Below are 22,025 nucleotides of genomic sequence, written 5' to 3' on the forward strand. Positions count from 1 at the left end.
CTTTACTTGCTTTTAAGCTTTGTTGTCGTACTTCCTCTTCAACATCTCCGTTACTGGTTATATCTATTCCCAGATATCTAAACCTTTCTTCCTGCTTTATTATTTTCCCATCAATTTCGATTTTACATCGTAGTGGGTATTTAGATGTTGTCATACATTTGTTTTTTTCTGCTGATATTATCATATTGTATTTATTGGCTGTTGAATTGAAGATGTGTGTTAATCTTTGGAGATCGTCTTCTGTCTCGGCGATTAATGCGGCGTCGGCTGCATACCACAATATTTGGATTTCTTTGTTTCCCATTCTGTAACCATGACCTTTACGTACTGCTTCTATTATTTCGTCCATTATTATATTAAAGAGTAGTGGGCTTAATGAGTCACCTTGTCTGACTCCGCTTTGTACTGGTATAAACTACGTTAGTTTTCCATTTATCTTTGCCTATATTCGATTATGAAAGCAGATGTTTTCGATGGTTTGTATAATATTGATTGGTATGTTTCTTCTATATAGTAAATGTAAGACGTCTTCGACTTGGATGCGATCGAAAGCCTTTGTCAGGTCTATAAAACATAGATATGCTGGTTTATTGTACTCAATGGCCTTTTCTGTGATTTGTCTCAGTACAAATACGGCGTCTACGCAGGATCTTCCGGATCTGAATCCTTGTTGTTCATCTGATAAAGTTGTTAGTTTAATGATTTTGTTGGTTAGTACCTTTGTGGTTAGCTTAAGTGCAGTGTTCAGTAGATTTATACCTCTATAATTGTTGGGGTCTATAAATGTTAGTTAAGTTCGCCAAATCAGTTAGTTAAGTTCGATTTATTGTTATAGATAATCGATTTTGGTAGTTCCATTGTGACACAAAATCTAGGCATGGGATAAAAAGTTATTTGAATATATTGTATTTTTTGTTCTTCTCAATAGCGGTACAGACTAGTTTTTGTAATATTTTATTTAATTATAAAGTAATTTCCACATACTAACATATTTCTCAAATTGGTTTCTGTACCGCCGTTCTTTACTTATTAGGTATATGTGTACCAAATCACTCGACAAAATATTCTAAATTAAAGTTGCAATCTTGGAACGCATCTTGATGATGCGGTGATGTAGCCTCTTAAAATAATATATATACAGTGAGGACGTTTGAGTTGGAATAAATTCATTATCTCGAGAATGGACGAATTTGAAGAGAAATCCTGAGACACTTCGATTTTTATTTTTAAATTATGACTGTTTGGCATATATATCATACTAGTGACGTCATCCATCTGGGCGTGATGACGTAATCGATGATTTTTTAAATGAGAGTAGGGGTTGTGTGATAGCTCATTAGAAAGTTTATTTAATTCTCTATTCCATAATATAAAGATTAACATAATTATTTATACAGGGTGTACAAAAAAAATATTTTATTAAATTAATTTACACAAAAAGAAGAATGTAAGCAATTTATTTAATTCAAAATACATTTTACTGCTGTCATAAAAACAGATAATATTGTTTATTTCACAAATAAACATTGCTTTTCGCTTAAATTCAATGTTCAAACTTCCAAGAGACAGGTGGGTGGCAGTTTTAACATTGAATTTAAGCAAAAAACAATGTTTATTTGTCAAATGAACATTACTTTCTGTTTTCTGACAGCACTAAAATGTTTTTTGAAATAAAGGAATAACATACATTCTTCTTTTTATCTCAATTAATTTAATTCAAAAAAAATTATTTTGGCCTCCCTGTATAAATAATTATGTTAAAGTGTATATTACTGAATAGACACTTAAATAAACTTTCAAATGAGCTATCATACGACCCCTGCTCTCATTTAAAAAAATCATCGATTGCGTCATCACGCCCAGATGGATGACGTCACTAGTATGACATATCTGCCAAAAAGTCATAATTTAAAAATAACATTCGACCTGTCTCAGGATTTCTCATACAAAAATGTTTTACCTGTTCCGAAATTGTGTCCCTGAGTTTCATATGTTGTCGTTCCAGTTCATCTTTTAAGCGTCTGATCTCGGCTTCGGCAGCATTTTTTTCATATTGCGCTTGCTCAGCAACGTCAAGGCTTCGTTTAACTTTATCCGTGGTATCTGTTTCTTTCTCTCTGAGAACGGCCAATGAGTTCTGTAGTTTGTGAATGGTGTCTTGTAAATTTTCTTTTTCCCTAGAATGCATTGAAGTAGGTAGTTAATGCTAAATTTGCGGTTATATAGCAAGAGTGTTTTTAGTTATCAGAAAGATTGTGCTAGGAAAAAACATCCGGCAAAGGGCCTCCTAGGGATAAAAAACTTGGTGGTCGATTGATGAACGGCAACAGAAGGCCAGAGAGAAGAAATAGGAGGAGAAAGGAGAGAGAAGAAGAAAGAGAGGCTAGAAAAAGCCATCTGACAGGTCTAGAAGAGGGGAAGATATGGAAATATACAAAGTAGTAAAGACACCCGAGGGGCTATACAACATTGTTAAAGCAAGGGACAAGTCATCATAAAACTTGACTCATGTACGGCAGGTTAAGAGTGTGGATGGAAGAATGTTCCGAACTGATATTGAAATAAAGCAAAGGGGTAGCACGAGTACACTAGAAAGTTGCTAAACGAAGAACGCCAGGGGAGAGACAGATGATACGGGATTACAAATGAGAATGTAATAACTGGAATAGCGAGAGATAAGGTTATCTAGGTGTTAAATAGGATGAATAATGGTACTGCAGTAGGACTTGATGGACTACGAGTGGAAGTTTGGAAGTCTTTAGGAGAGGAAGGGGTTGATGTTTTGTAGAAAATGATGAGTAGGATATATGACGAAGAAAGGATGTCCAAGAGAAGAACAGTTTGGGTTTATGCCAGGATGGAAGACAACATATTTTTCTTTCTCTTAAGATAGTTGATAGAGAAATACGGCGAGAAGAAAAGAGAACTACATCTGCCTTAAGAAAGCATATGACTCACAGTTCCTATGTCGTATACCTTCTATATGGAGATGTATGACAGAGAAATTGGTTACTGATAAGTACGTAAGGCTCATTGAGGATATGTATGAGGGAGCGTACTCCAAAGTAAGGACTTATGTCTGATTGAATGAAAGCTTTCGAGTGACGGTTGGTTTGCTTCAAGGCTCTTTACTGGGTCTATTCATGTTTAATCTAGTTATGGTTATACTGACAGAGAAGGTAAAGGCGGGGGCTCCTTGGTCAATGCTCTTTGCTAATGATATCGTGTTAGTAGAGAAGACCAAAGACATGTTGGAGGAGTAGTTGGAGGGTTGAGAAGAATTAATATCGAGGGAGGACTTAAAGTTAGCATGTCGAAAACGGAGTATATGTGGTTGAGAGGGGTTGGAATGGTTAGGGACATACTTCGGAATTGCTTGGAGAAAAACTAGGAGGAGTAGACGAATTTAAATATCTTAGGTCCTACATAACGGAAAATTGGACACTAGATTGAGAAATTACCCATATAGGATACATGTTGGTTGGTTTAATTGGAAGCAAGAGAGCGGGGTACTCTGTGATCGAAAAATCATGGAAGGACTGAAAGGAACGGTATTGTATAAGTGTATGTGAGACCTGTGTTGGTGTATGGCGCTGAAGTGTGGCCTATTAAGAAGATTCAGGAAAAGATGATGGAGGTATCTGAAATGAAAAGGTTAAGGTGACGCTGGGTAAACTAGAAGGGACAAGATCAGGAACGAGTTGACAAGGGAAGGAGCCGAGGTGACTATAGTCTCAAAAAAGAAAAGAAAAACGACTGCACTTTTTTGGTCACGTTAGACGTAGAAATAAGCTAAAAGATATATGGGATGAATAATAGAGATGTTAGAAGTTGATGGAAGGAGAGGTAAAGGAAAACAGAGAAGAAGATAGAAGAACTGTGTGGTAGAGGACTTGAGAGAGAAAGGTAAGACAGGATGGACAGAAATAGGTGGCGAAGAACACTAAGGAACAGCGATCCCTAAAAAGGGAAAAGCGGAGAGGAAGAAGAAGAAATGTCAGAAAAAAAATTATATATACTTGGAATCTTACCTTTGAAAATTGTCAATTTGCTTTTTATAAGATTCATAGCCTACTGTGTCTAAAATAGTTCCATCATTAATTTTTCTTTTGTAAGATTCGTTTTCATCTTGGGCCTTCTTAAGATCTATCTTCGACTGAGTAAGTTGTGCTTCCAGTTCAGAGATCCTTGATTCAAATACAATGGATGGTCCTTCGATGATCCTGGTTTTCCTTGTACTCTTCGGAGATTTTAAAATCTACAAAAAAATTTAATTATTTTACAAAATTTGAATTAAAGGAATGTTATATTTGAGAATGGGCGTGAATTACTATGAGGACTACCACTTCAATTTTGAGATACGCCAATACCTTCTTTTTCTTCTTCTACTTTTTGACTAGCTTTAGACTCTGTCTTCCTCTGACCTTACCGCATGACTTGCCTATCTTATCCGGTTAGCTTTTATATGTCTGACGATGTTTTCAGTACGATACAGAGTGCGGCGCTTTCTCCATTCTCTCTTTGAGTCAATTTTATCTCTTTGAGGGCCAAATATTATTCTGAGAACCTTGCTTTCAAATACCAGCAGCTTATATATTTTCGCTGATATAGAGTCCATGTTTCACTTCCATATGTAACAACTGGGCAAATAATTGATATGTTCACTCTTAATTTAGATTTTCTATTTAGCAGCTTATATCTTAATACTGATGATAGGAAGCATAATGCTCTATTCCCCGCAGCTATCCTTGCTGAAAGCTCTCTTTCTATGTAGTTGTCATCTGTGATTATCGCCCCCAGGTATTTAAACTATATTACTACTTTTACCACTTACGTTAAGCGGAAACAAAGAACAAATAGATACTCGTATAATCCTGTCGCCAGGGGGAGTACAACGGCCTTCTTTATTGAGATGGACTGACCCAAGTTTTTTTATGTATTTTGACCCGTAGAACACGAATTTTTTGGATAACAGTTAATCCGGATGTCGATAAGATTGTTATAAACACAGAGCTTGCAGAATTACATAACAGCGATTTTTCGCAAAACAAAACATTTTTTTTGTATTTTTTGGATCATTCTAAGCAAAAAATGTTCTTACAAGTTTTTTCGTAGGATGCATAGTTTTCGAAATAAACGCGGTTGAGCTTTCAAAAAATTGAAAAATTGCAATTTTTGAACCCGAGTAACTTTTGATTAAAAAATAAAATAGCAATTCTGCTTACCGCATTTGAAACTTCAAGTCAAATTTTATCGGTTTTGATTATTTGCTTTGCTAAAAAATTATTTATTTTTTTATTGTTAAACAAAGCTATAAACACATAGTGTTTCCCGTGCCCAATACATGCCTTTTTACGCATTCTACGTAGAAATATCCTCGCTTGCACTTGTAGGTACCTCCTCTACATACTCGTTCGATTTTAAATGGGAGATCATTGAAAACATCACTCAAGCACTATGTGTTTATAGCTTTGTTCAACAATAAAAAACAAATTTTTAGCAATGCAAATAATCAAAATCGATAAAATTTGACTTTAAAATGCGGTAAGCAGAATTGCTATTTTATTTTTTAATCAAAAGTTATTCGGGTTCAAAAATTGCAATTTTTCGATTTTTTGAAAGTTCAACCGCGTTTATCGCGAAAACTATGCATCCTACGAAAAAACTCGTAAGAACATTTTTTGCTTATAATGACCCAAAAAATTCAAAAAATGTTTTGTTTTGAGAAAAATCGCTGTTATGTAATTCCTCAAGTTCTTTGTTTATAACAATCTTATCGACATCCGGATCAAGTGTTACCCAAAAAATTTGTGTTCTACGGGTCAAAATACATAAAAAACTTGGGTAAGTCCATCTAAATAAAGGAAGCCGTTGTACCCCCCTGGCTACAGGACTAATATAGTACTTTTTTATATACTTACGCTTTTGTTATCAATATCAGTTTCCGTTTCTGTTTCGGTTTCCAAATGATCAAATACTGATTTGATTAATTTAGACTTTTGTCGTTCGTGTAAATTTTCGTTTTCACTGATGACATCTTTCACTTTGCTTAATAACGAAGATAATTCGTCCTAAAATAATCAAAAACATATAATTGAACAAACTTAAATTTACGAAACATTAATAGGGCAGTCAATGAGGGTATTTGGCTCCGAATTCCATCCTACTAGTTCGATTTACTTGATATTTTCACTGTAAGTAGCGAATAACTCAACAAATAAAGTCTACCCTATGCCGATGTGCGCTTTTATCTTGGGGTTGGTTCCGACCCCTTCTCGGGGTGAACATTTTTTTGATTAAAATAGCCACGGAATAGGCTAGAAAACCTAATTCTAAACAAAAACTGTTCTATAATTATTTTTTGAAAACTCGATACTTTTTGAGTTATTCGCGATTGAAAATTGCCCATTTTCATTGAAAAATGACACCTTTTCGGACGGATTTTTTCAAATACCTTAAAAACTATGCATTTAACAAAAAAACTATATAAAATATTTTTGTAGCCTATAAAAAACGGAAGAGATTCGTTCCTTCATAGATCTTCTAGTTATAATACAAAAAAGGATATGGTAGGTGAGAAAAGTTTGTTTATTTGGTGCATGCTCAAATTGGTGTATTCAACTTGAAATAACAGAGAAACGGTCAATTTTAGGTGTATACTGATACCAATAACTTTTGTAGCTCTTGAAAAGACCTTTAAAATGAGCAATATTAAATGTCGATTACATTCAAACTAAGCGAGATATGCTGCAAAAAATTGATGACTAATGTATTTTAAGAAGAAATGAGAAGTATATTTAACCCCTCATCCATCAGAATTATTTAAATACACCGTTTTCCTTCTACAATACTTTTTACTATAGTATTATTTCTATGTTACAAAACTTGGACTGGTTTAAAATGAATGGTTTAAAAAAAAATAAGATCAAATTTATAGAGCACATTTTTAAATTTTCTTAAAAATCTTCCTTTTTCTCCATTTTACTCGAAAATGATAAGAGAGCCGAAAAAAAACCACACAAAAATAAAGGGTTTTTTTAGAGGAAAATTTTGTTTTTAAATTTCATTTCTGTATCTCTTATCATTTTCAAGTTGCACGGAGAAAAAGGAAGATTTTTAAGAAAATTTAAAAATGCGCCCTATCATTTAACCTTATTTTTTTCAAAAAACATTCATTTCAAATCTATCCAACTTTTTTAACATAGAAATAACACTATAATAAAAGGTATTGTAGAAGTAAAACGATACATTTACATTCTGGTGGATGAGGGTTAAAATTACTTCTCATTTTTTCTTAAAATGCATTAGTTATCAATTTAGTTGGCAGCATATTTCTCGCTTAGTTTGAACATAATCTACCTTTAATAATGCTCATTTTAAAGGTCTTTTCAAGCACTAAAAAAGATATTGGGAACATTATACACCTAAACTCGACTGTTTCTCCGTTATTTCAAGTTGAATACACCAATTTGAACATGTACCAAAAAACAAACCCTTTCACCTACCATATCTCTTTTTGTGTTATAACTAGAAGGTTTATGAAGGTAAGTGTCTCTTTGTTTTTTATAACCTATAAAAATATTTTATATAGTTTTTTAGTTAGATACATAGTTTTTAAGGTATTCGCAAAAAACCGTTCGAAAAGGTGTTAAGTTTCAATCAAAATGACCAATTTTCAACCACGAATAACTCAAAAAGTATTGAGTTTTCAAAAAAAAATTATAGAACCGTTTTTTGCTTAGAATTAGATTCTCTAGCGAATTCCGTAGTTATTTTAACCAAAAAATTTTCCACCCTTGAGAAAAGCACACATCGGCATAGGGTAGACTTTGAATTAGGAGATATGTAGAGGCTATTACCAAAATTTCATTGAAATCGATGCAGTAGGATAGAATTCGGAGGAAATATCCTATTTTTGCTCCCATTGACTGGCGTATTATAAGTTAAAGATACACAAACTAAAGGGAATAAAGGGTACGGCCCGTTAAGATAGGAAAAATGTCCTCACTCCTTGAATTTTTTTTTTTCATTTTTTACGTTGTATGTGATAAAATGATAAGATGATAAGACATGCAATTTGAACCCACCATCCCCCTTCTCCCTCCCCCACCAACAAAAACGTCATTTTTTCGTTTTTATGTTTTTTAGGTAGATATCAATTAAAAAATTTCAAAAAATTGACACGCAGATTTGAGGCTTGTATATTTTTAATTTTTTTTTCAGATTCTTCTGTCAGTTGCGCCATCTTTGAAAAACCGAAAAACTGGTTTTTAGGGTGTTTTTAAGGTGTTTTTGGGGATTTTCTCCATTTTATAGACTTGTCTTCCCAAAAAACCCCATGTTTTGTAAAAGCCTCAACGGTGCTTGTGAATTTTGCGTTAAAGTGATTGCATCCCACCTAAAAAAATAAAAACAAAAAAATGACGTTTTTGGTCTCAAGAACTCTGTTCTTGTTTATGTATACTGTTATATAATTTGTATGGGGAAAATTTAGCGAATTCATTTTGTATCCCAGACCACAAGATCGTAACTTTTCATCGCCCTGTATATGGCCAAAATTTGTAAATAATATATTTTAGTCGTTAAGCAGTGTTTCGTGGAAAGTGAAAAACATTAGTGGTTAAGATTCTACGAACGGACTTAACAATTCAAGAACAATAGAACTAAATTACGATCGGTTTTAGAAAGTGGATGTATTTGTGGTTGACGTGGACAATGGAACGTTTTTAGATGCTTCCTAGAAAGTAAACAAAATTGTTTAGTTTAGAATATAGGATTTTTCTAGCATGTAAGACAAAAATTAATTTTGGTATCTCTGGAATTTTACAAGATGGAAAATTTGTATACAACACTATTTGTTTTTAAGAAAGGAAAGTAGGAATGTAATGTGTAGAGAGAATGCTTGTGATTGGCGAGGAGACTGATGGAGGGGAGTAGAGTGTTTGAGTCTTAGATGGATGAAGGAAAAATATTTACTGTGTAATTAAGATCTGAAGAGAGCAGTCCAGTTCAGAAAGTAGTGATTCTGTGTGAAGTGGTTAAGTTGGTGGCCGTATAAGCAGATTTCTGTTGAGACGAAATCGTGATCGAGTCGAGAAGTAAAATCTGCTCGTGTCCGAATATATTCCAGTTTCTGTCTGGAACGAGTAGCCGGTTTTTATCAATTTTGCACAAGATATCGAGCTGAGAAAAAAATATTGGAAGTATAAAGATTGATATTATTTGTATCGAGTCTGAGACGAGAAGGACCGTCGCAGCATCCTAAGGAGCACGTGTGGTGGAACCGAGGACAACACAATCCATGATAAGAAGTATAGAAGATAAAAAAAGGTTAGTCAGATTATTTGTAAAAAGGACAGAGTTGTTTTATATTACATACCATATTTGTTTTAATTTAACAATTTTACAGCATAATTCATTTATTCATAAATTCATAGAAGATATAAGTAATCTATTCAAAAAGATGAAAATTAAAATTTGTTTTATTTTTATAATAATAACAGTCTACCAAATCTTTTAAAGGAAAATTTGTTAAAACAAAGGAGAGTAGAATTAAAGATTAATTTATTAGATAAGAAATTTTACAACAAAATTGAGTTTTAACATACATTTGGAACCATATATTTATGGTACAGCATATGGTAGAAATAAATAATATTTGTAGAATTTACAGGATTTTGAGTACATTTTTTTTCCTTGTTTTGTCCTGGATAAAGTAAGCAACGAGGAATACTAGAAGCCACAAACTAAAGGTAATGCTTTAAAATCAAATTAGCCTTGAGAATTAATTTTATTAGAAATTCTTATCAAATTTTGGTTTTGTTTCCATGAGTAGTAATTAAAATAATTAAATAATTAATCGAATTAATAAGATGTTGATCAATCTCTTAACAGAGAGAAAATAGAGAGCATAATAATACATACATCAATAACAAACTAATTATTTTAATTAATATGCTTAAAATACTTACTCTACAAAAACGAGATTCTTTCTCTAGTTGTTCAATATAATCTTCTTGTCTTTCTATAAAAGAAAGTAATTCTGGGGGTGCATTTGCATCCGTTTTTGGAGGATCTCTAAAAATACACGTTTTATATACATTATACGTTATAGATATAAGTGATCTTTATAGAAAATAATTAGATTTGATAAGTTCCTAGCCTCGCTCTAAGATCTCAGTTTACTTGAGTTTTTTCATACATAACGTTAGTACACGTATAAGTAGATGACGTTACAGCCTTTGTAACATATCGACAAAACATATTTCTTTCTTAATACTGCACTGTATACAGGGTGAGGCAAATAAAGGGCCTATTAGAAATATCTCGAGAACTAAAGGCAACAGAATCATGAAAATTTGAATAAAGGTGTTTTGAAGGATGATCTATTAAATGAAAATATTTTCATCTCTTTGCAACTTCCGATTATACTCGAGAACTAAAGGCAACAGAATCATGAAAATTGGAATAAAGGGGTTTTGAAGGATGATCTATTAAATGAAAATATTTTCATCTCTTTTCAACTTCCGGTTATACCGGAAGTTGCTTATAACTTCGTTTTTTAAATGGGACACACTGTATATTTTTACATTTTTGGATTCTCTTCGATGTCTTCTTTCTTAAAATATGAGGTTTTGTAATATTATACAGGGTATTTTGAAAGATAATTACGTTTTTTTATTAATTTCTTAGCAAAATTAACACCCTGTAGAATTGTAGTAGTTTGACATCTAAAACTCTACTTACGTTCAAATGATTTTTAATATACTCTACTATTGTTAAGAATCATTAGTATAGCTAAATTTTTAATTTTAGTATACAGGGTTGGTCGAAACTCGGAATGAGTATTTTCTGAGTTTTCTTAAATGGAACACCCTGTATTTTAGTATTGTAATGAAATGATATTTTATGGTACTTTTTTATTTCTTAAGCATTCCCTATACCTAACTGCTTTAATTTGTGCTTAATTGTTAATCGCACCAACAATCTTAACTAAGTAGGTATTTCGATAGCTAAACCATTATTGGTAATTTTAAGGACCAGTCTGGATTAATATGTATTTATTTCTGAAAAATTATTTGGGATTTTGTATTTTCACGGCCAACCTAATAAAATTTTACGTATTTTTTGTTGCAATTAATGTTTAGCTTGAATCACCAATAACTCACAAATTAAAGCAGTTAGGTATAGGGAATGCTTAAGAAATAAAAAAGTACTATAACATATCATTTCACTACAATACAAAAATACAGGGTGTTCCATTTAAGAAAACTCAGAAAATACTCATTCCGAGTTTCGACCAACCCTGTATACTAAAATTAAAAATTTAGCTATACTAATGATTCTTAAGTTTTAGATGTCAAACTACTACAATTCTACAGGGTGTGAATTTTGCTACGAAATTAATAAAAAACCGTAATTACCTTTTAAAATACCCTGTATAATATTACAAAACCTTATATTTTAAGAAAGAAGGCATCGAAGATAATCCAAAAATGTAAAAATATACAGGGTATCCCATTTAAAAAACGAAGTTATAAGCAACTTCCGGTATAACCGGAAGTTGAAAAGAGATGAAAATATTTTCATTTAATAGATCATCCTTCAAAACCCCTTTATTCCAATTTTCATGATTCTGTTGCCTTTAGTTCTCGAGATATTTCTAATAGGCCAGTTATCTGCCTCACCCTATATATTTCTCTCCCGACAAACATAACCCAGCTCTGTGCTATATTTCTCATTATACCAATTTAACTCGCAAAAAGAGAGAAAATTTTGTTAAATGTCTATTTTTTACCTCATAAAACCTGATCCGTCTCCACAAAATAAGTAACTTGATCCGATTGTTGGACATCTGCATGATCTATTTTCTCTCGACTAGTTAGAAGACAAAAATAATGAAAATAACATTCTCGGAGACAACATCTAAAGACAGAAAGAATTGGACAGAGATAGAGAACTAATCAACCTCAAAAGAGAATCAGTATATGCCGCTTTGTATTATCATAACTAAATATTTAAATACACTAATCACAAAAAATATCGCATATAATTTTTGAAACAGAAAAAAGATTTGAAAATAATTTTTATTTTTTTGCAGAATGTTATAATACCCGTCTATCGTCTTCTTTAGGTGTCGACAAACTCATAACATGTCAAGTTGAAGCGTGTTTTTGCCGAGAACAAAAAAAAAAAAAAGAAACAAAACGTTGTTAAAGCAGGATAAGTATTTATTTTGGACATTTGTGTTCGAGAATTTGATCTGTTCACTATGTGTGCTTGAGTTTTCAATGAGGAGGTGCGTTCTTACAAAAACTGAGTACTATACTATAACGTCAGAACAAGCAGCTCAAACTGTAGGTTTAATTGGAGATGGCCGATCGCAGCAATATCTTGCTGAAGTTATAAGAATCCACCAATCCAGCGTTTCAAGAGCTTTAAGAAGGTATAGAAAAAGTGGGGTTTATAGAGGAGCAACATGCGGCAGTGACCATCATCTTCTAAAAGCGGAAGTACTGTTCCCCGGAATGAAATCTCAAAAAATCTAAATCCACGAGAACAAGTAGGAAACAAATTGGAACCAAAAAATAAATACAACATAGAAAGCTTACAACAAACAAGCATAAGAACGCTATACGAAAAGCCACTGGACGAGAAACTGAAAGGACAATATACATTTATAAATACGGAACATCTTCATAAACATATAACACAATGTATACACGAAGCTGCATATGAGGCATTGGGGGAGTACAAAGACAACATAAGAAATAAACCATACTGGTGGGACTTAGAAATAGCCACCGAAATAGACGATAAGAGAGATAGTCCTGTCGCCAGGGGGGGTACAACGGCCTCGTTAATTCAGATGGACTTACTCAAGTTTTTTTTATGTATTTTGACCCGTAGAACACGAATTTTTTGGGTAACAGTTGATCCGGATGTCGATAAGATTGTTATAGACCAAGAACTTGAGGAATCAAATAACAGCGATTTTTGGCAAAACAAAACAATATTTTGTATTTTTTGGGCCATTTTAAGTAAAAAATATTTCTACAAGTTTTTTCGTAGGATGCACAGTTTTCGAGATAAACGCGGTTGAACTTTAAAAAAATCGAAAAATTGCAATTTTTGAACCCGAATAACTTTTGATTAAAAAATAAAATAGCAAGTCTGCTTACCGCATTTGAAAGTTTAAGTCAAATTATATCGGTTTTGATTATTTGCATTGGTAAAAATTTATTTTTTTATTGTTTAACAAAGCTATAAACACGTAGGGTTTCCCGTGCTTTTACATGCGTTTTAACGCATGTAACGTAGAAATAGTCTTGATTGCACTAGTACCTATTCTACCTACTCGTTCGATTTTAAATGAGAAATCATAGAAACATCACTCACGCACTAGTTGTTTGTAGCTTTGTTTAGCAATAACACAATAAATTTTTAGCAATGCAAATAATCAAAACCGACATAATTTGACTTGAACTTTCAAAGGCGCTAAGCAGAATTGCTATTTTATTTTTTAATCAAAAGTTATTCGGGTTTAAAAATTGCAGTTTTTCGATTTTTTGAAAGTTCAACCGCGTTTATCTCGAAAACTGTGCATCCTACTAAAAAACTTGTAGAAATATTTTTTGCTTAAAATGACCCAAAAAATACAAAATATTGTTTTGTTTTGCCAAAAATCGCTGTTATTTGATTCCTCAAGTTCTTGGTCTATAACAATCTTATCGACATCCGGATCAACTGTTACCCAAAAAATTCGTGTTCTACGGGTCAAAATACATAAAAAAAATTTGGGTAAGTCCATCTGAATTAACGAGCCCGTTGTACCCCCCCTGGCGACAGGACTAAGAAAAGTACCGGAAATATATGAGTACACAGAAAGATTCCGATAAGGTTTTATACAAAGGAGCACAAGCAAGAGTGCGGAAAAAAATTACACAGAAGAAAAACGAAACGTGGACAAAAAAATGCAATCAACTTAACGCCTATATAGGGGGGACAAGAAACACAGAAAGCTGGAAATTCCTTAAAACGTTGAGAAGAGATACCAAAAGGGATATAATAACACCGACTACTCTGTAAAAGTGGGATGGCTATTTCAAGCAGTTACTAGTAGAAAATAGAAAAGATTTTATTAAAAGCGAAGATCACGAAAGTTTCAATGTAATTGTCAGTGGCTCACCGATTCGGTTAAGGCTGGAAGAAGTACGAAATGCATGCAAATCCCTAAAAAATAGAAAAGCGTCAGGGCCTGGCGACATAGCACCAGAACTGCTCAAATATGGTAGCAACACCCTGTATGAATACCTAAGAGATCTATTTAATAGATGTATGAATGGCGAAGTCACACCAAAAGAATGGCAATTGTCTGTAATTTTGATAATACACAAGAAAGGCAGTAAAAATATATATGCGATAATTACCAGGGAATATCTGCCACAAGCACCATTAGCAGAGTTTACGGAAAAATTATCAAAAATAAAATAGAAGAAGAATACAAGGACTTAGAGGCCGAAGAGCAAGCCGGTTTTCACGCTGGCAGATCCACCACTGACTACCTATATTGTGTAACACAGTTAATAGACAAACAAATAGCCTACAATCAAGAACTGTATTTAGTGTACATAGACTTAAAAAAGCATACGATATTGTACCACAAAGTAAACTTTGGGAAGCGCTCGAAAAAACTAACATCAGTCTGAATCTCATTAAAGCTGTAAAAAATCTATACCACCATAATATAGCAAAAGTTAAGCTAGGCAAGGAAATCTCGTCAGAATTTGAAGTGAATAAGGATCTTAAACAGGGCTGCTGTCTATCGCCGACACTATTTAAAATATATTTAGAGCAAGTTTTAAAATCCTGGAAAAGGAAATGTAAGAATATGGGTATACCGCTAAATGATGATAACATGCTATACACTCTATGTTTTGCGGATGATCAGATTCTTATGGTCCAGGATTATCATGATATTGAATATATGACCCGAAAAATCATAGAAGAGTACCTGAACTGGGGTTTAGAAGTGAATATCAAGAAAACGGAATATATGTGCGTTGGAGGTATACAGCAGGATCTAGCGTTGGAAAATGAAATAACTATTAATCACTGTCAGGAATATAAATACTTGGGTCTTAAAATTACATAAGATGGAATATTGGACAAGAATATCCAAGAAAGGTGCACACAAGGAAGGAAAGCTATCGCATTATTGAACAAAATCCTATGGGAGCAAAGTATCTCCAAAGAAAATAAACATAACATCTATAACAGCATTGTTAAGAGCATTATAACATATGGCAGCGAAGTTTGGCCACTTAAAGAAAAATCCGAAAATATGCTCAGAACAACTGAAATGGACTTCTGGAGAAGATCTGCTGGTATATCAAGAATACAAAAAATCAGAAATACAAGAATATTGGAGATAATGGATGTAAAGCATACAATAATGGACAATATAAAAACAAAGCAACTAAGATGGTTTTGCCACGTACAACGTATGGAAGACGACAGATTACCCAAGCAAGTGCTACGATGGGGACCAATAGGACGGCGGAAAAGAGGAAGACCTAGGAAAAGCTGGATAGAAGGAATCCATGGGGAAATCAGAGAAAGAGGCTTGAACGAAGACATGTGCTACGATCGAGAGCAATGGCGATTGGGAATCGGAAGACGTCGTAGAACGTTATGAACCGATTATATATATAAATATATAGAAAAAGTGGAGGATACACAAAAATACCAGTTCCAGGACATTCCAGGTGCACGCACCCAGCAGATGAACGTTATTTACATCTGCAGACTTTGCGTACACATCATGTTACAGCTAGACAACTGCAAAATGATCTTTCCACAGCCCGTGGCCCGTAATGTTCGGTTCGTATAGAGACAATTAGGTTAGAAACAGATTCAGGGAATTTGGAATCAGCGCCAGAATGACTGCTACTGCTCCACTGTTAACGAGGGCACACCGTATGTCACGTTTAAGTTTTGCACCAGAACATTTCGATTGGGATATTAACGACTGGACTAATATTCTTTTTATTGATGAGTCAAAATTTGCACTTTTTGGATCCTATAGACACTTTGCACTGTCGGATCCAAAAAGTGCACATCTTGACCCCTCAGTAAAAATAATATTAGTCCAGTAGTTAATATCCCAACCGACATGTTCTGGTACAAAATTTAAACGTGCCATACGCCTTCGTTAACAGTGGAACCATAGCAGACATTCTGACTCTGATTCCAAATTCCCTTAATCTGTTTCTAACCGAATTGGCACTTTACAAACCGAACATTACGGGCCACGGGCTGTGGAAAGATCATTTCGCACTTGTCTAGCTGTAACATGATGTGTACGTAAAGTCTGCGGATGTAAATAACATTTATCTACTGGGTTCGTGCACCTGGGAACTGGTCTTCTTGACTATCCTCCTCTTTCTTTATACCTTCTTAAAGCTCTTGAAATGCTGGATTGGTGGATTCCCATAACTTCAGCAAGATATTGCTGCGATCGGCCATCTCCCATTAAACCTACAATTTGAGCTGCTTGTTCTGACGTTATAGTATAGTACTCATTTTTTGTAAGAACGCACCTCCTCATTGAAAACTCAAGCAGACACAGTGCACAGATTAAATTTTTGAACACAAATATCCAAAATAAATGTTCTCCTTTAACAACGTTTTGTTTACGGTTTTTTTTTTCGACAAAAATACGCTTTAACTTGAAATGTTATGGATTTGTAGACACCTAAAGAAGACGATAGAGGGGTATTATAACATTCTGCTAAAAATTAAAAATTATTTTTAAATTTTTTTCTGTTTCAAAAATTATGCGATACTTTTTGAGTTTAGTGTATATGAATTGATTATAATAATTGAAACAATATTGAACATTTGCCGTGATGATGATAATGACCGCCATATTAACATTACAATATTTTTAAAATGTAAGTTATGATTGAAAAATCTGCACAGTAAATTTGAAATTTCTTGGCCTCATCTCGTATATTAACAAAATTAGTATAATAACTTACATTGATGGTTTTTCTGTACCCGTATTAGATAAAGGGTAATGACTCCTTAATGGTGGATAGTAGTAGTACTTTCTTGGCGTTAAGGGATTATATTGGTAGTAGTGTCTACTCAACCGCGAGTTTCTGCTTCCGGCGCTGATTAAAGATTGATTGTCAGTTTCTTCACCAGCGCTGTCCAGCTCTTTTATAGGTCTCTTCAAAGGAGTATAACTTTCTGCAAGAAGAATTCTTAGTCTACCTACAGCCTCACGATAGGCGGTTTCTGCATAGTCGGGTTTCCTTCTCCATTCCATTTTCGGGATTGCTGATTTTCTGAAATAATAAATGTAGAGGTAATTAGTCAGTAAATATATTTGAAATAATAAGGAGTAAATATACTTTTTAATGTAAAACAATACGAATTGAACTTGCTTGCACTCCAAGAAACAAAACCTAAGACATCCGGAATATCAGAAATTGATAAAACAATCTTGTTAACAGTGGCGATGCAAATATACTGCTGGGTACGAGGTATTTAATAATTACACTTTTATAAAAAAGAACTTTTTTATAGAAAAACTTTTTATTATTTATAGGAGAGAATATAAAATAATTTAGCGATATAAAATGCTTAAAATTCCAAAAATTACACTGTAATAAAAAAGTACTTTTTATAATATCACGGTTTTGTTATTGTATATTATAGGACACAACATGTTTCGAAAGAATAATTAACTTAGAAAATATGAATTTTTAGTAGGTGTATTTTGTTATTTATAATTATGATTCCAAAAATTACACTAGTATAAAATAGTACTTTTTATAATACCACGGTTGTTTAAAACAGTATATATAATTTTAAGTATATAAACTTTTAATTATTTATTAAAACAGTTAAAAAAAAGATACGCAACAGCCGGGTTCCAACTCGGGACCTCTCGATCTGCAGTCTAATGCCACTGAGTCACCATCAAGTTTTATGTAGATATCGATTTATTAACGTAGTTTAAATATCATTGCATTCGTCACATTTTTAAAATAGTTTGAAATTTAAAAAAATCGATTTATCCATACAGTGTGATTGGTTAGTGGGGTAAAGCTCCGTAGATCCTTTATAGTAATAGATAGTAATAAAAGTTAATAACAAAAATTGTAGCCAACTTTTATTATAGATTGATAATCAGTAATCGTAAATTGTCAGTTTTAGACAATTCAGTCATGGCTTACTTAACATTTGTAAAGATTTAGACCCGTAATTATTCATAATTTTGCTCTGAAAAATGAAAATATCTCGAAAACTATTAAATTTACATATAGGGAATGTTAGGTATATAAAAATTAAAGTATGGTAATGGTACTTTTCGATGATATAAAATACAGGGTGTTCTATTTAAAATTACTGAGAAAATAATTTACTTACACTTTGACTCACCCTGTATTCAATATAAAGAAAATTAGCAATATCAATCATTTACGAAAATTTTGACAATAAGTAAAACAATATGACGTCAATAAACCATTACCCTTGTGCTTACTTTTATTTATACAGGGAGTTGAACTTGTTACGATTTTCATATAAAATTGGTTATAACTTTGTAAATACCCTGTATAACATACCAAACCTTTATATTTTTATAATGGAAAAGTTATGAATATAAAATAAAGTTATACAAACATAAAGCTATTTTTTGGCTTTTAGTAACACTGATGATGGATTTTGTAATCCGAAAACGCTCTGTGATTTAATGTAACCCTTGTTTAGGGAATTTTAAATATACCTTTTACAAAGGATCTCGTATTTCTGTTAATAAAATTATTTTTTCAAGTTAAATTGTGGCTTATTTCCCAATAGTCCAAGTAATGAAGCTTAAAATAGGACAGAACCTCGCAATTTTTACAGAATTGATCGATTTGCTTGAAAAATTGAGAATAAGTAGTGGATAGTCCAAGGATCAAAATCTATATCATGCCGAAAGGCGCTTTTACCATGGGGGTGGTTGCCACCCCATCTCAAGGGTGGAAATTTTTTATTATATTTTAATCACAAAAGTTGGTAAAAACGTTCATTCTTAGCAAAAAACGTTCCATACATTTTTTTAATAAAATTGATAGTTTTCGATTTATTCGCTATCGACTGTTGGTTTTATATCGAAAAAACCAATGTTTTTAATAAGTTTTCGTTTTATCAAAACAACTTTACTTAACAAAAATGTACCTTTTGAAAAAATAAACAAAAATGCGTTTTTAGATTTTCTTTAAGACCAATAATAGTAATCGAGCTATACTTTATTATATGTTGGCTCTTCGTCGTCAAATATTAAATATTGTAGTTTCAAAGTCAAAAGACGAGAAAACTATGCATTTTTCGAGGACAACTTGTTCAAACTAATTTAAAGTATTAAAAATATCTATCTCTAGAAATAAAAAAAGTCTCTAGCTCAAAAATTAAGTAACTTATAATGAACAGAATGTCAGTCCCTATTTTTTTCAGCGAAAAAGTGCTTGGAAGCAACCCCCTAATCACCACCCTAATTAAAATTAGTCCTTGACCTTATTTGGCCTTTTTTATTTATGTATTATTAATAGGTTCTAGAAGTTTGACCGGCTTAGAATGAATAGTTTTTTAAAAAATGGAGTTAAAAGCAAATAACGAATTTTTGTAGTTTGGAAAAAATTGCCCTTTCTTCAGAATGGCAAGATTAGCATCAGAGATACGAAAAAATGTTCCAATATGAAATTGAATTGTAGCCGATTTAATTTCCAAAAACGTGGTGTGCAAAAATTTTTTCTACGGCAAAAATTGAGTGAGCTATCGACAATTAAAACTTGTAATAACATGCAAAAACCACCTTTACCAACCCTTTTAAAGTCACCTCTTTTTGCGACTGAAAATTTTACCAAGAATTAATATTAATAGCCTTATATACCTTATAAAAACCTACAAAATTATTTTTTACCAAACTTCTAGGATCAAAATTAAAAATGTTAGGATTAAAAAATCAATATATTTTTTTGAAAAAAAAAGGAGAAATCCAATTGGAAGCATAATAATGTAAGTTAGCGGTGTTTTTAGTCATTGGCCTTATTCATTCTTATTTATTTATGTATTATTAATAGATTCTAGATGTTTGACTGGCTTAGAATTATTAATTTTTAAAAACAGGAGTTAAAAACGAATAACGAATTTTTGTAGCTTGGTAAAAAAATGCCATTTTCTTCAGAATATAAAGATTAGCATCAGAGATACGAAAAAATGTTTCAATATAAAATTGTAGGTGATTCAATTCTCAAGAACTTGGTTCTACGGCAAAAATTGAGTGAATCGTAAATGAGTATACCTATCAAAACATTGATTTTTTCGATATAAAACTAACATTTTCGATGGCAAATGAATCGAAAACTGTTAATTTTATCAAAAAAAATGTATAGAACATTTTTTGCTTAGAATGAATGTTTTTATCAACTTTTGTTGTCAAAATATATAATAAAAAATTTCCACCCCCGAGATGGGGTGACAACCACCCCCATGGTAAAAGCGCCTTTCCGCATCATATAGATTTTAATCCTTGGTCTATCTACTACTTATTTTCAAATTTTCAAGCAAATCTATCCATTCTGTAAAAATTGCGAGGGGAAAAGCTTCGGTTCCTGGCCTACAATTAGAAATATTAGAATAGTTAATATGAAAGACATTCTTAACCTTCAAACCGACTGTAAACCTCTTTTCCAATTCCTTAAGAAACGTTAACTTAGCAAGTAAGATAATAATAAATTGTATCTAATTTCATACTTTGTACACCTATTAATATTGTATTCTCGTTACCCCGCTAATGACCTTCGTGGTTAATGCGGTTATTTTCTAAATAAAAAAATTAAATAAACATCAGTCTTAAGTTTATTAAAAATATAATTACATATTAAAAAAAGAACAATACCTATCTCAAATTATATGCGTAAAAAATTACCTGCACTTGTTGGATACAGCACTTGCTTCTACTTTGGCTCACTTGATTATGTAAAGGGTGCACGGCCTCAAATCGCGATTTGGATTTGTTTGTATCCACCATGATTATTCATGGGAGAAAAAATCAATAGTCGAATATTTTATGTCACCATCATACTTTTAGTGTTGAATAACGGGATATTCTGATAATTATAATATATTCCTGGTTTCATCACTGACACCTATCAATTGATGCTACCGTCATTCCACATAAGTAAACAACAAAGTTGGTTTCCATGACAATAATAAAATACCATTGTAGATAGTAGTGATGACGCATATTGTATAGGCTTATTACCAATTAAAAGACAAGTGGATGAAGGGGTGAAGTCACATTTAGAAGTTTTAAAACATTTGACTTTGAAGTTTCTGTTTATTTCTCTCGGATTTATAACCTTGGAGACTTCAGTGGATGCATGCCTCCATTAATTATTTTAGACGATAATATTTTACCCAAAGATACTGTCTATGCATCTTTTCTTAAATCGGGAAAGACACTTCCTGACTTTGCCACTTGATTGTGGAACCTTACCACATATTCTTTTATTAATTCCACAAAGACGTGCTATGTGCTAGCTAGGTAGATAATAGCTAGCAATTCTCTTGAGTAATGTTATCCCTGGTTTAATACTCATCTCATGTCAGTGAAATTAAGAGCGTAGGCGCAAATATTTTTCGGCTATCAATACTTTTTCCTTCTTTACCCAGCAAATTACGCGTAGTAAAATTCTCACTGGTATAGAGATTAGTTGACAATGACATTGTCATCATTAACTTCTAGTGCTTTTGAATGTTCTTAGATAACCATTACTTGTATAATCGCTTAAATTTTTAATTCAGTTAATTAATATGATTATTTTTTCACTAACTATGTATTCAGTGATTACAATAATTTATATACTATATAATAAAAGCTAATAATAGAGAAAAGAGAAAAAGTGATAAAGTGATTTTTGTAATAATATATTGTTACTATGGAACGCTTAGATAAATTTTGAACA

The 22,025-nt window shown here is 32.5% G+C and overlaps 1 protein-coding gene across 1 annotated transcript in view; it reads right to left on the reverse strand.

Annotated features, from left to right (window-relative positions):
* Positions 1-22,025, reverse strand: part of LOC114329005 (serologically defined colon cancer antigen 8 homolog) — a 77,724-nt gene that overhangs the window by 40,213 nt on the left and 15,486 nt on the right. The window contains exons 2-6 of the mRNA XM_028278016.2: positions 17,043-17,354; positions 9,972-10,077; positions 5,922-6,071; positions 4,032-4,258; positions 1,961-2,177 (exon numbers count right to left, since the gene is read on the reverse strand). Of these exons, the coding sequence (XP_028133817.2) occupies positions 1,961-2,177; positions 4,032-4,258; positions 5,922-6,071; positions 9,972-10,077; positions 17,043-17,354 (1,012 nt within the window). The remainder of the gene's footprint in view (positions 1-1,960; positions 2,178-4,031; positions 4,259-5,921; positions 6,072-9,971; positions 10,078-17,042; positions 17,355-22,025) is intronic.

Source organism: Diabrotica virgifera, chromosome 9 (assembly GCF_917563875.1).
Source record: "Diabrotica virgifera virgifera chromosome 9, PGI_DIABVI_V3a".
In the NCBI taxonomy this organism is placed as follows: Eukaryota; Metazoa; Arthropoda; class Insecta; order Coleoptera; family Chrysomelidae; genus Diabrotica; species Diabrotica virgifera.